This window comes from Tachypleus tridentatus, chromosome 10 (genome assembly GCF_004210375.1).
Source record: "Tachypleus tridentatus isolate NWPU-2018 chromosome 10, ASM421037v1, whole genome shotgun sequence".
Taxonomy (NCBI): Eukaryota; Metazoa; Arthropoda; class Merostomata; order Xiphosura; family Limulidae; genus Tachypleus; species Tachypleus tridentatus.
This window is the reverse complement of record NC_134834.1, coordinates 67,080,798-67,094,741: the sequence shown is the minus strand read 5'-3', so window position 1 is coordinate 67,094,741 and position 13,944 is coordinate 67,080,798. Positions and strand designations below refer to the sequence as shown.

The 13,944-nt window shown below is 31.6% G+C and overlaps 1 protein-coding gene across 1 annotated transcript; it reads right to left on the bottom strand.

Annotated features, from left to right (window-relative positions):
• Positions 1 to 1,832: 1,832 nt before the first annotated feature.
• LOC143228370 (RYamide receptor-like) lies at positions 1,833 to 13,042 on the bottom strand. Its single transcript, XM_076459636.1, has 2 exons — positions 11,909 to 13,042; positions 1,833 to 1,865 (listed from the first exon to the last, which is right to left on the bottom strand). The coding sequence occupies exons 1-2, from the start codon at positions 13,040 to 13,042 to the stop codon at positions 1,833 to 1,835; spliced, it is 1,167 nt and encodes a 388-aa protein (XP_076315751.1).
• Positions 13,043 to 13,944: the final 902 nt, after the last annotated feature.

Sequence of the window (13,944 nt, the reverse complement as noted above, 5' to 3'; positions counted from 1 at the left end):
TCGAACAACTCAATAGGTCATCCTGCTTTATTGCGTTTCAATAAATTTCTACTCTTATGTTGAAACGCAAACATAAGAAATGGGTTGCAAAAGTTATGATAGAAACATTTTTTTTTGTTTAACAAAGAAACATAAGTGTTAAGTCTAGCTTTGTTAATAGTCTTAAATGAAAAACAAATGTCGACAGGAAATCTAATCAATGCCTATCAAAATATTGTCCTAAGTTCACACTGGGTTAAACACTCATGTGCTTCCTACTTTGGTCTAACTGTAAAGCTCTTCTGTTCCCTTGTTTCACAACCTGAAAAACTCACGTTTTGACTACAAAAAAAGGAGAATAGAAAATCACACGGAACACTAAACGTGATAATGAAAGCTTAGATATAACTAAACTTTGAACGTCTACCATAATGTTACGATGTGAACTGAAGGAACCTAGTTGCAAAGAAAAGAGAATGTGTCTATTAAAAAAATCAGTAATTGCAAACAGCAGGCGCCTGTAATGTTAACTGATAATCACTTATAATTTTTAAGCTTCAGTAAAATGAGATTTTTCTTGTTTGGTGCTATAGTTAGTAAGGAATGTTCAACATCTGCTATGGAGTGATTTAGTGTATAATAATAATTTTCTAAGCTTTGTTATTTATACTAAATTCTTCCTTATTGGTCGTCTTTAGAGATGTCACGAAAATACCGTTTTGTTTCCGTGATGTATTATTTGTTTGTTTGTTTTTTAAATTTCGCGCAAAGCTACACAAGAGTTATCTGCGCAAGCCGTCCCTAATTTCGCAGCGTAAGACTAGAGGAAAAGCAGCTAGTCATCACCACCCATCGCAAACTCTTGAGGTACTCTGTTACCAACTAATAGTGGAATTGACTGTCACATTATAACGTTCCCATGGCTGAAAGGGTGAGCATGTTTGGTGCGACCGGGACTCGAACCCTTGACCCTTTGATTACGAGTCGAACGCCCTTAACCCACCTGGCCATGCCGGGCCTCCGTGATGTAATATCATAATTAACACTACTATGATAACAAAGCATTTGCTGACGGTTACTACGTTACAAATCTAGCTTCAACTAAGGGTTAATTAATATATGGAAGGACAGTCTGCCTCATGTTTCTGACATTCATGAAAGGCATTTTAGTGAAAGTGGAATACAAGAGATAAATAATATTTCTTATTAGCAACTCCTAATTGACAAATAAGTTGGATGTAATTAACATAATTAGCATTTAAAAATAACACATTTATCACTGACTAAAACACCAAAATTTATTATCAGACCTAAACATGTCGGTTGCTTTGTTGCATAGATACGTTTTCTTTTTTGAAGAAAAGGTTTTAAAAACATATGTTTAAATAGAAAGTAATCAGTTATGCTTATGTTTATAATATTAGAATTAATATATCCCCGCAACAAAAACATAAATACTGGAACATCTATCAAAGAAAATAGAGAATATACAAAATTATTGCACAAAATATTAAAATATTTGGTTGATCGTGTAATATTGATGTTATTATTTTTCGAAAGATTAAAAAACATTAGATTTTGTTCACTAAAACTAAATGTCTTCAACTGTTGGATATGGAAACAGAAATCACAGCCTTTAAAGGCAAAACCCTGAATTTTAAAAAATGAAATTGCAATCACTTACATTATAATTTATAAGCGTTTTGTATTAGTTTACAGTGATTATTTATATCACTATTTATAGAAATTTATGTAAATATATTTTATAAATTGATATTTGTTAGGTGTGTGCTTTATAACAGAGCATTGTTATATTTTGCCCTCTGTTTAATGTGGGATTTATAGCTTGAATTTTAGCGACGCAAGTCTGTAAAATTAACCGTAACCTAAAATGAGAATAATTTGTTAAGAAATTAAACAAAGTTCAATGAATTACAAATTTCCAACGTATAAGTATTAATTTTTTGTTTTCACTGAGAGGCAATTTATACATACTTGATACCAATAGCCAAAAATGAGCAAAAATTATATCTTTATTTGTTTAAAATTTTCACACAAAAAAAAACATCAAAGGGCAATTCTTGCGTAACAGTCACTAATTTTGTATTGATGGAAGGCAGCTAGTCAACAGTACCTGTCACCGATTCTTGGACGCTCTTATTAGACCGAACAGTGAAATCCGATTGTCACTCTTTTAAAACAACCACAGGCCCGAAGTGTGAAAACACGATCGAAGTCAAGAACCCTCAATTCATAGTCAAGGGTTTTTAAAATTCAGTCAAGCCTTGCGTAAATGACAAACTACTGAACAGAATAAGAATAACGCACCGTCTGTATAAACAGTCACATCAACATGAATTTATAATGACGTTAAGTGCTTTTTAAGTAATATATATTACCAAACCATTTTTCTGTCTTGGTTTGCGTTTAGGAGTGAGCTATTCAGATATATTAATAACATTGTCAGAACAAACAAAAAAGAAGTTTTTTTATAATTTAGACATTAAAGGATAAATATATGATATTTTATATTTAGATAACAAGAAAGGCCCGCCTTTCCAAAGTACTTTAGTTAGAGCGTGTCGTATCTTTATGATGAATTGATTTCTTGAATCAATGTATTTTTTCAAGCGTCATGGAGGTAAACGATAAATATTTTTCTTTTTAAATATTCATATCTGCATATTCTGAGTTTTTGAGAAGATATTTTAATGGCAGTAAAATAAACAACCTACGATTGAAGCAGCAATTTTTATATAATGATTTTGTTCACCCTAATGATTTCTACATACACCTTTAAAACAATTGAGCGTAAATATTATGACCCATCCAAAATGTTTCAACATTTATATATAGAACATCTACTAACTAATACAAAGATTGAGTGGATATTAGTGTATTATGTATTTGACCGAAATTGAGCCCAAAGTCAGTACTGGAATCAGCTTCCAATAAACATGACATTGATTCCTTTGAAAATAACACAGAAACGTAGAGCCGAATCATAACTGAATATATCTTTGATAAAATGTATTATAATTTAATATAAGAAAACTCATTATAAATGTTAGTTTTCTATTTTTATAATATAATGTCATGCGTAAGTAAAAGAATCGCAAATATTCAATGCTAAGTCTTATTAAGAAGTGAACGCATATATTTTTATCGAAAATAAATTATTATAAAATGTTTTATTCTTTTGTACCTATTTATATCCGTTATTGTTCTAAACTACGAGTTCTAATAATAATTATTTACACACTATATGTTTATATGCACTATTTCATAACTTTTAAGTCCAATGCATTCGTATTTATATTTACAGCAAAGATATTAAGATTATGTGCTGATGTCATTAATTTTAAATTACCGATCACAATTCACGCAGTAATATGAATTGACTGCTACTGTTAAAACGCCTCCAAAGCTGGAGTGTGAATAATATTTTGAGGTATTAAAATAATAACAAAACGGAATGAATAAATAAAGAATATTATAAAGTTAAATAAATGATGGTGTGTTATTAATTTTTTAATTATAACTCTAATTTGTAAATAGCTTAAATAAATTTATAATTATTGCAAACTGACTTGCTTAACCTAGTTCAGGCAATAATAGTTGTTTTTCATGAGAATGTATTATATATTTAAATAATGCCTAGACCACTATTATATCTATCATATTCCTGATAATTCTTGGTATTGAGAAAAAAAAAATCTTTTTCGGAACCGTATGTAGCAAATGTATTGTGGATGACATACCATAACGCATATCAATTTGCTTTCACTCAGTTTTGTTTTCTGTTTTACTTTAAGCACAACACTACACAATGTGTTATCTGTGTTCTTGTTTATAGCGAGTATCAAAACCAACATCTTTATCAATGAACCACCAAGTGTATTCTTAGAAATACTATTCTAGGCTTCCCCCTGTTGTTGTACAACTCACTCAGGTAACAATAACTCTTTTTCTTTATTTGTTTCACGCAAATTGAATTCCATATAAAATAATAATATTTAATTAATAATTTAATAATCAATGTTAAAAGGCTAAAATGGAATAAACAATATTATGCTCTTAATTCTCAAGCTAAAAATGTGACAAGTAAATAGCTTCAGCAAGTTTATAAATAAATACAGTTTATTTGTTTAATCTGCATCATGCATTAACAGGTATTGTTTTTACGTGTTACGTTTTAACTTGGACGAGTCTACGATTTATTATGTTATGTACGTTGCGTATTATGATTTAAATTACCGAAAATTTTAATTTTAATTTAGAAGTTAATTGAATTTCGATATGCATCATATTTATGATATTTGCCAACAAGATTGATACACACAATTTTCTTTATTAAAACAAATATATTTAAATGTACAAACAACAGTATAATTTATAATAATGGTTATTACAAAAAGTGGTTTATATACAAGAGATTCAAAAACTTACAAACTATACTGAGTTTTCTATTTGGCCTAGAACTGAATATTTTATCGATGGTCCACGACGAGCAAATTAATTCTAAGTTGATGTGTTTACATCGCGTTTAAGCTAACTCACTGTCTTTCCTTGGTTGACCTCACACAGCTTACAAGCTGACTTTTTACCGATGAGGATATTTAATATCCTCGTAGAAATACTAACTTCTGAAGTTAATTCACTGAAGTTTGTAATGTTCGAAATCTATAAACGTTCCTGGTCAAATTCTGTAGCTTTCCGATTTATAAGCGTTAACCACAAACAGAACTTTGAGGCTTGTAGTATGCTGATTGTAGCTAACCAAAAAATATTGTTGTGTCTCTCAGCACGTCGATTTATATACTTTAAGGCGAAATTCTCGTATATTCAACTATGTTCAAAGTCACGCTAGTGTTTTAGTAAATCATATATTGTAAATTCTTGCTCTCGAGAATCTTCTACAAATTTAGAGAACAAGCGGGACTTATGCAATAAATATTTAACAATATACGCCACATGCATCAATAGTGAAACAAAGGTTATGCATTAAAATAAATGTATAGCAGTAAATGTGTTGAATTATCATAAAAATCGAAGATATATGTAGTGTCTAGATCGTTTCAATGTCTACTGTACTCGAGCTATCTTGATAAATCTTGATTTAATCAAAAGGCTTTCATGACACAGTGTATGGCACCTGTGGTGTGGATGACATGTTAAAATACATTCATCTTTGATTTTACTCACTGGTTTTTAGAATTGGATATAATCATTAAATCAGTACTTTAGAACATTTCCCCCTCTATATATTTATATATATACATATATATCTGTCTCTGTGTGTTATTTTTACTTCTTAGTTCACAAACGTTTGGTTCAAATGCCAAAACCTTTGAGAAATGTGTGTGTGTGTTTTCTTATAGCAAAGTCACATTGGGATATCTTCTGTATCTACCGAGGAGAATCGAACCTGTGATTTTAGCGTCTTAAATCGTAGACTTACCGCTGTTCCAGCGGAGGACATTGAGAAATGAATTTAGTGCAATACCATTTGGAAGCTTCTTCTAGGAATGTCATACAATATTAGATAGTTGAAGTTGCCAAAGAAACAAAACCACTTAAACTTTCTTTAGTATGCAATACTGATTGAACAAAATTTTGGCACAGTGACTGCGAACTAAGAATTAAATTGCAGTAAGGCAATAGAAGGCCTGGCATGGCTAAGCGCGTAAGGCGTGCGACTCGTAATCCGAGGGTCGCGGGTTCGCATACCCGTTGCGTCAAACATGCTCGCTCTCCCAGCCATGGGGGCGTTATAATGTGACGGTTAATCTCACTATTCGTTGGTACATGAGTAGCCCAAGAGTTGGCGGGGGGTGGTGATGACTAGCTGCCTTCCCTTTGGTCTTACACTACTAAATTAGGGACGTCTCGGTGCAGTGGGCTAACAACCTACTCACTTAAATACCTGTTGAAGAATCCGCAAGCGATTGCGGCCTCATGTTTTTTGATGGAATCTAATGGTGATAACTAACTAAGGCAATAGAAATAAAGAGTATTTAAAATAAAAGTTGAGATATCTAATTATATTAATTAATTATTTTTAACAATTTGGTCAGAAAGTCAGATTAATAAGAATATTAGAAAATTAATCGGATAAATTTAGATCCTTGTTATATTCAACTCAAACTATTATTTCCTTTCCAGAGGGTAATAAACGAAAGTGGAGAGGTTAACGTAAAAACTGGCCCATCAGTGAGACTGAAAATAAAAAAGGATAACATTTGGGAAATTTAGGACGAGTTATTAAGTTAAATACTTTTTTTTCTTATTATGGAACAGTTAGCCGAAAGATAGTTCTAAGTGAGAAGCTTAAAAGTTTCCTTAAAATGTATTGGATGTGGAAATTAAATGCTTTCTTTTGTATTATTAATTTTAAACATGATTATTTACAATAAATTTCTGTTTGTTTTCAAGGAATTACCTAGAAAAGTACAGGAAATTAAAATGCGTGTTTTTCTTTGAAAAGAAACATTTTTAATCCGTTTGTTTTCGACCATTTTGTAGCTATATCTATCTTTATTTTGTGTATGATTGAACGGCAATTATGTAAAAACGCTGTATTATCTTACAACTAATAAAAATATTGTCAAATTTATGCACCGTAAAATTAAAAGGGAAATATTACATTTACTTCATAAAATTAGTACAACAACATAAAGTCCAAAAATAGTTTCAGGTCAAGCTCACAAATAAATTTTTCACACGTAATATAACTTCTAGGAAGATTGCTAGTTTATATTTATTTGTATCTTGTAATATTGCCTATAAAAAACTTAAATGGCGATATATGCAATATTTTATGACTCCATTTGTTCCAATACGTGTCTCATGTGAACAACAAATATTCATCTTGAACATATTCTATTGAACAAAAGCCTGTACTGAAAAATTTTATTCTAGATATGTATTTACGTTTCTGATATCCTGTTTCCCAGAGGATGCACGTATTATTTCCTGAAATTCTTAGTATATAAAATGTTGTTGAAAAGGTTTCTTAAAAGCGTTTTTTTAAGTTAAGAATGTATAGTAGCTCTTACCTCTTCTAGAACGTTAATATGAATCATATATTGTTTTATTCCCCTGCTCAGACGATTTACATTTCATATACTTTCTCCGAGGCTTGCGATTGGAAATTTTTACATCGAAATTTTACCAGGCGTTTGTACAAGAGACACACAGCTTTGTGTGGCTGGATGAGTTAAAATAATAAAACAACAGCAACATCGAAATAATGTACAGTACAGCAACAGTCAGATCATAGTTAAAGTAGTCAAATTGATCAAAAGGAGATTTGTGAATTGTTGTTATGTGAACATGGATAGTTGGCATTTTAATATTATTAAGTATTTTCTGATACAGGGTCAAACTCAACGTGTCCTTCGTGGTAGTTCATCCTTACCCCGTTTTGTTGGCAGTAGGCAACTTATGAAACTTTACTAAAATGCATTCTGCTTGCAAGTAACTTTGACTATTTACAACCTGATTTATGTTTAATTATATCCAAAGCATAATATAAATAACTAAACAAGTTGTTTTTATATTGCGCTTATTAATAAAACAACAATAATGACAGATCAGGTAATGTGTAACTTTTATAGAAATACTACTTTTGTCCATTCCAATCCTGCTTTTTCCCCAGAAGCTTAGCAGTAAGTCTGAAAGATTATGACCCTAAATAATGGGTTTCGATACTCGTGGTGACCAGCGCACAGATTAACTTTTCATTATGGCCAGCATAGTTGTATCATTAGTCCAGTAATTTTAAAGCTAAACCATTAAATGTGTCTCATATACAAAAGTATATCTATATTACAAATGTCTGTTCAGTTATTTAAACCTGAAAACTTCAACTATATATTACATTAGCACATTTAACTGTCTAACATACCACAATATCGGCCTGATTACAAAATAAGGAAGACATCAACTGATTTCTAAAAAAAAACTACCTTGATAACATTTGGCAATAATATCTATATTAAACATCCTCTGATCTCTTATGAGTGAGTTTCTTCCCACAATAGTCACTTTAGTGGTATTTTCCAACAGCTACAGTAGGTTGCTTTAGAGTTTTTGTTTTGCATCAACAGAGAATTAGTTCTCGTTAGGCCTTGAATGCTACAGGACAAGTTAACCACACAGATTCCCACACTGTGCTACGTGCTTTCCTCTGTAGGAGGTTCGATAGCACTTCCTTAGCAAGCAAACAACTACCTCTTTCTCTTGTTGACTTCCATAAACCAACACTAAGAACTTATTCAAAATAACTCTACACTCGGTTGTGATGTCCAGTAAGTTTCTTAGCGTAAACGTTGTTTTGACTATATTTTTAAATAACGCTAATTTCACAATGTTGCCCGTTTTATACTTCACATAATTTGTTGTTATTATTAGGTACTTATCGCCCAATTTACAATTTAGCTTTTAACTACCAATCTTTTACTGTAACCAATAATATCCATAACCAAAACCTTATTGAAGATACTAAACAAATAACTGTAATAGGTGGGACTGTTGTACGGTGTAAAAATTAATAATGTTTTCCTTTTTCAGGTAACTAGTCTGACTTGTGCTATAAATCAGATTGTTACATGGTAAAATGGTTACTTCCAATTTTATGAAACTAGGAAAACGAACTGGGACAAAAGCGTTTATAATTCGTTATTCATAGGCTTGATAAAACAGAAAGCAAGACGAAAGCACTGATGAACCATGAAGCTAGTTAACCCAAAAGATGTTATGATACAATAAACAAAACTAAAAAGTTTCTTTGTGAAAAACAATTGTTAGACTAATAAAGAAGGTGCAACAGATGGAAATTACCGGAAGGCTTTGGTATGAATTGTGGATTCTGTGTTGTTGTCCTCTCATTGGAAGTATAAGTAAAATAAAGCTAAGGTAACTGTAGTTGGATTTTGGAACTTTAAAATTCTTCTGATAATTGTCAGTTAATAATCTGGCATCATTCTTCAAGTTCCTATCACAAGTACTCTCTTTACCTATTCTCCTTTTCCCCATGTAAGATATCGTATTAATATCAGCCAAAAAGAAATGCTCACTGCTTGGAATAACATGAAATCCTACCCATGAGTAAAAGAGATTTTCATTGCAACTTTTCTTACTGATATAAACAGGACATATAAAATTTGTTTTGATCCCATTGATTTAAAAAAAATGAATTAAATTATATCAAAGTCATTAGTAATGATAGAGATTATACTATTGATATAATTAAACATTTAATAGAAAAAAACAATTCAAATTTAATTAAGCAATGTACTATATTTAACACTTTATGTGAAAAAAGGAAATAGTATAGTGATATTAACATATGTAAACTATATAACTAGTCAAGTGATATTAACATATGTAAACTATATAACTAGTCACGTGATATTAAAATATGTAAACTATATACCTGGTCAAATTACCAACTTATGTAGGAAACTTTTTTTCGATTTTTAAACTATTTCAAAAAATTAAAACAATACTTCCTGTCACTATATGTAAAAGCATATATATCACATTATATGTGAATGTGACAAAAATGTATTTGCCAAACTAATTGTAATTTGACAAACTGCATCATAAGATATAAATATTATATAAGTGATAAAAATATGTTAATTTATCCGAACACATTATAAAAAACAAGTAATTGATAAAGTAGTATAAAACAATAATTTTAAATGAATCCAACACAGTAAATGAGTTTGATATCAAAAAATATACTGAAATTTTGTATTTTAAATGTAAATTAAATACTTATGTGTCAAAATACAGATGAATGATTGGCTGGCGATAGTGATCAATTTTGGATGGAAATATTTACTTCATATGTGCAGTATTCATGTCACAGTGAGACCAACCATTCTTTTATAAAAACCAGCTGTTCACGTAGATTTTTACTGGTGGTGTCGGAAGTAACTAAAACACGAACAGCTCTTGTTAATGTAGAAAAAGTAGTGTGAAGTGTAAACTTTGTTTTGCCTGTTTATTAAAATTAATTATGTTTTAATTATAAATTAGGCTTAGTTGATTTAATGAGGCACGAATTGTGCACGGATGAATCATTAGATGACATAATATAAGAGTAAGCTAACCACAAATATCTCCTTCGTTACATAAGTTGGACAGCAAATTAGTCTGCCCTGATTTAAGCTCAGTCAGAAATTTTAAAACTACTACTTCACCACACAACAAGTTGAATTACATGAACTACTACAGCTAGTAGCAATCTGATTTACCACAAGTGTCTGCTAAATTATAAACCATCAACCGTTACAACACATGATTAACTACGCACATCTGCTTAACCTCTTAAAATTAAAAATAGTGTAAAACATATTCAGTTAACCACAAATTACGATTTTATTATAAAAATCCAACGACATAAACTACTTCGGCATATAACAATCTTGCTTATTACAAATGTCTATTGAGTTACTTAAACCTGAGAACGTAAACCATATATTACATTAGCACATTTAACAGTCTAGGTTATCACAAATATCGGCCTCATTACTTAACAAGGAAGTAATCAACTAATTAAACATATCATAGCTGATATTATTGTATCTCTATCCCCTTACACAATTTAAACATCTACGTTGATTCTATTTGTTTCTTTTAAACTAACGCTTTGACAAAGCAACCATTTTAATTTCGAAATATCCTTCATTGTTGGCCCGGCATGGCCGAGCGTGTTAAGGCGTGCGACACGTAATCTGAGGGTCACGGGTTTGCATCCCTGTCGCACGAAACATGCTCGCCCTTTCAGCCGTGAGGGCGTTATAATGTGACTATCAATCACACTATTCGTTGGTAAAAGAGTAGACCAAGAGTTGGCGGTCGGTGGTGATGACTAGCTGCCTTCCCTCTAGTCTTACACTGCTAAATTAGGGACGGCTAGCACAGATAGCCCTCGGGTAGCTTTGTGCGATATTCAATAAACAAAAAGAAACTTACACTGCTAAATTAGGGATGGCTAGCACAGATATTCCAGGAGTTGCTTTGTGCGAAATTCAAAACAAACAAATAAAACAAACCTTCGTTGTTAATTGTGAAAATCACAAGCTATTATCGTCATCCTCGCTCATGATAATTATATATAGTAATAATTATTTGGCTTTTTCATCAAAATAATGACGTCTAAAATCTTACTCATTAAGGGATATTTTTGTAATTTTTGAGAGCTTTTCTTAATAATTATAAATTAGTAACTCAGTTGATCATATGATCTAAAATATTCTGTTTTTATTTATTTTTCATCGACCCACCGCGAAAGTGGTTTCTTTTATCAGTGACAGCTGTTTTCACATTTGTTCCCACAAAGTCGGAAAATGAGACACATTGATTAATACTTTTTCATAAGATATTTATAATTTGTTATTTAAAAATAAAGAAAACGAAATTTTTAGTTAACTACATATAAATAAAATGACTGCTATGATTAAGGAATAATAACAGTTATATTTTTACATTTGCCATCTGTGCATGACGGACAATACAAAATACACACCAATTAATATTTGACGTATTTCTACTTGCCTAAATTCAAGTGATAACACAATACAGTAATGACTACATTAGATATCAGTGAAAATGCGTACACATGTAGCCTTGTCAGAATAACCAAATATAATATTTACGACACAGTTAAATTTTTTTTTGTTAAAAGAGGGTTCCGACGACATGTAAATGAAGTCAGTACTGTATCTATTGTACTCGATTCGTTATCGTTTCTTTTCACTTCCCAGCATTTCTTACAAGGTGTACAGGTAAAAATATAAACAATTTGTTCACAAACCATCTTCAGGTGTATTTTAAGGCGGTCATGGAGCAAAGAATAAAATATAGGATTCAGAGAACAATTAAGAAGTTTCATAACCACAAATGTATAACGTACGACCAAGTCTGAGACTTTGGGTTCTTGAACAACTGTTCCTAGCCACAGATTGTACAAGCTAGTTGGTGCTCTGCAGACGAAGAACAGGACAATGAGAGAAATTAAAATCTTAACAACACGTTTCTTCTTGAGCTGCTGGATACCATACTGTTGAGTGGACATGGACTGTAAATCTCCTATTGGTTTCCTAACCCATAGAAAGTATGAAAGATACGTGTATAAGAACATGATGATAAAGAAGAGCGGAAGGAACATGATTGCTGGGAAGATGAAGGTATAGTATTTGATACTGTCTGTATCCATGTATTCTTCTGTTTGTGTACAGTACCCCGGAAGGTCTTTAGAGAACGCAGTTTCTGCTAAAGCTTTCAGCTGAAGCGGCGACCAGTTTAAGTCAGTTGTTTGACTATTTTGTTTCTCAGGAACGTGGTAAGAAAATATGAAAGCCACTGGAATACTTAGTGCTAGTGATGTTGCCCAAATAATGACGACAACGAATGCCAATATATTTTTACTTTCCAATGATTTCCAGTGTAAAGCCTTCGTGATGGCGACGTATCTGCCAATTGCTATACAACACAAAGTCAAACCATTAGCCATAGAAGACATGTTCTGAATAATGGGGATAGTTTTGCATGCTGAAGATCCATACACCCATCGCATATCTGCTACGATATTGCCAACTTCTGCTGGCAACACCATCACGGTTTGTAATATGTCACTAATGGCCAAAGACAAAATAAAGAAACATGAAACTGTCCTAGTTTTTCTAAAAGACCAAGCGACAGATGCACTAGTTCCATTGCCTAGCAACGATGTAACAAATAAAATGCTGAGTATCATGACAAATAATACTTTCCATGTTACTGGGAAAGAAAGGACCGCCCATTTGGGATCCTCACACTTTGAACCTCGACTTTGCTTTCCAGTAAACACTAAAAACTCGAACATTGTCTCAAGGAATTCATCGGGAAATGAATCATTGAATAAATTCAAAAAATTTCCACAGTGCTCTAGGTCTGAAACATTGAGCAAAGCTAAAGAAGATGTAATCATGAAATCAAAAAATCCATCTTCTTCGTTTAGTTGACGTCTTTCCCAAGGAAAAGTTGAATGAGCAGCTTCTCTTACCATTTTGGTGTGAAATCTGTGCCAGGTTTCGCATTCACTACGAAGTCCAGGATTATATATACATATATATATATATAACAGATCAAGATAATCTAACAATACTACTTTGTTACCGTAGAGATACTGGATAGCATTTGGATGATAAGCTCCTTCAATACGTTGAACAAGCTGTTGACTTGTTTAAATCAGGTTTATTCAGATATAAGCATGAAGGGTTGTAGTCTAGCCAAGTGGCAAACCTCGATAGCATGGTAAACACTTCCTACTTATCTGTTCGGTAATTTCACTTGTGTAGAACACATTTAAAGTTCTCTCGATAACGATTTATCAAAGTTAGCTTCAAATTGTTCTTCAAAATAGCCGGATTTATTAAAACAGGAAGAAAAAGAAACTTTTTAGCAAGAGTAAAAACTAAATACCAAATTTTGTACTTGAGTTAACACTATTAAAAATCGATGAACTCGCTGTTCAATTACATTCTTAAAGGTATAACATATGAAAAATGAGGATAAATTTAAAATTGAATACACATAAGAAAGATTTTCAGCTTTGGTTTTTTATTATACAGGCCTGCGATTGTTTTATTCTATTGATATGTTTACGTGTTCTACACTAATTCGTGTACACTGAATCGATAAATGATATCCATTTTCTTCATCACGTTCATATTTTTCACAAAATGTCAAATGTACTTTAACATAAGTAAATTATTTTCATTGAAATCGGGTTACATTTAATATGTTGGCAATCGCTAGCTACACAGTTCTCGTGACCAATCGCAACATGGGAGTCTTATAGGTCGTTCTAGAATTCAAACATAACAAACATCATAATAAAAACATTTTACTGTAGTACGTGAAATAGTAATTTGATCATAGTGAGAGTTTTTTTTTCTTCTTGATTTG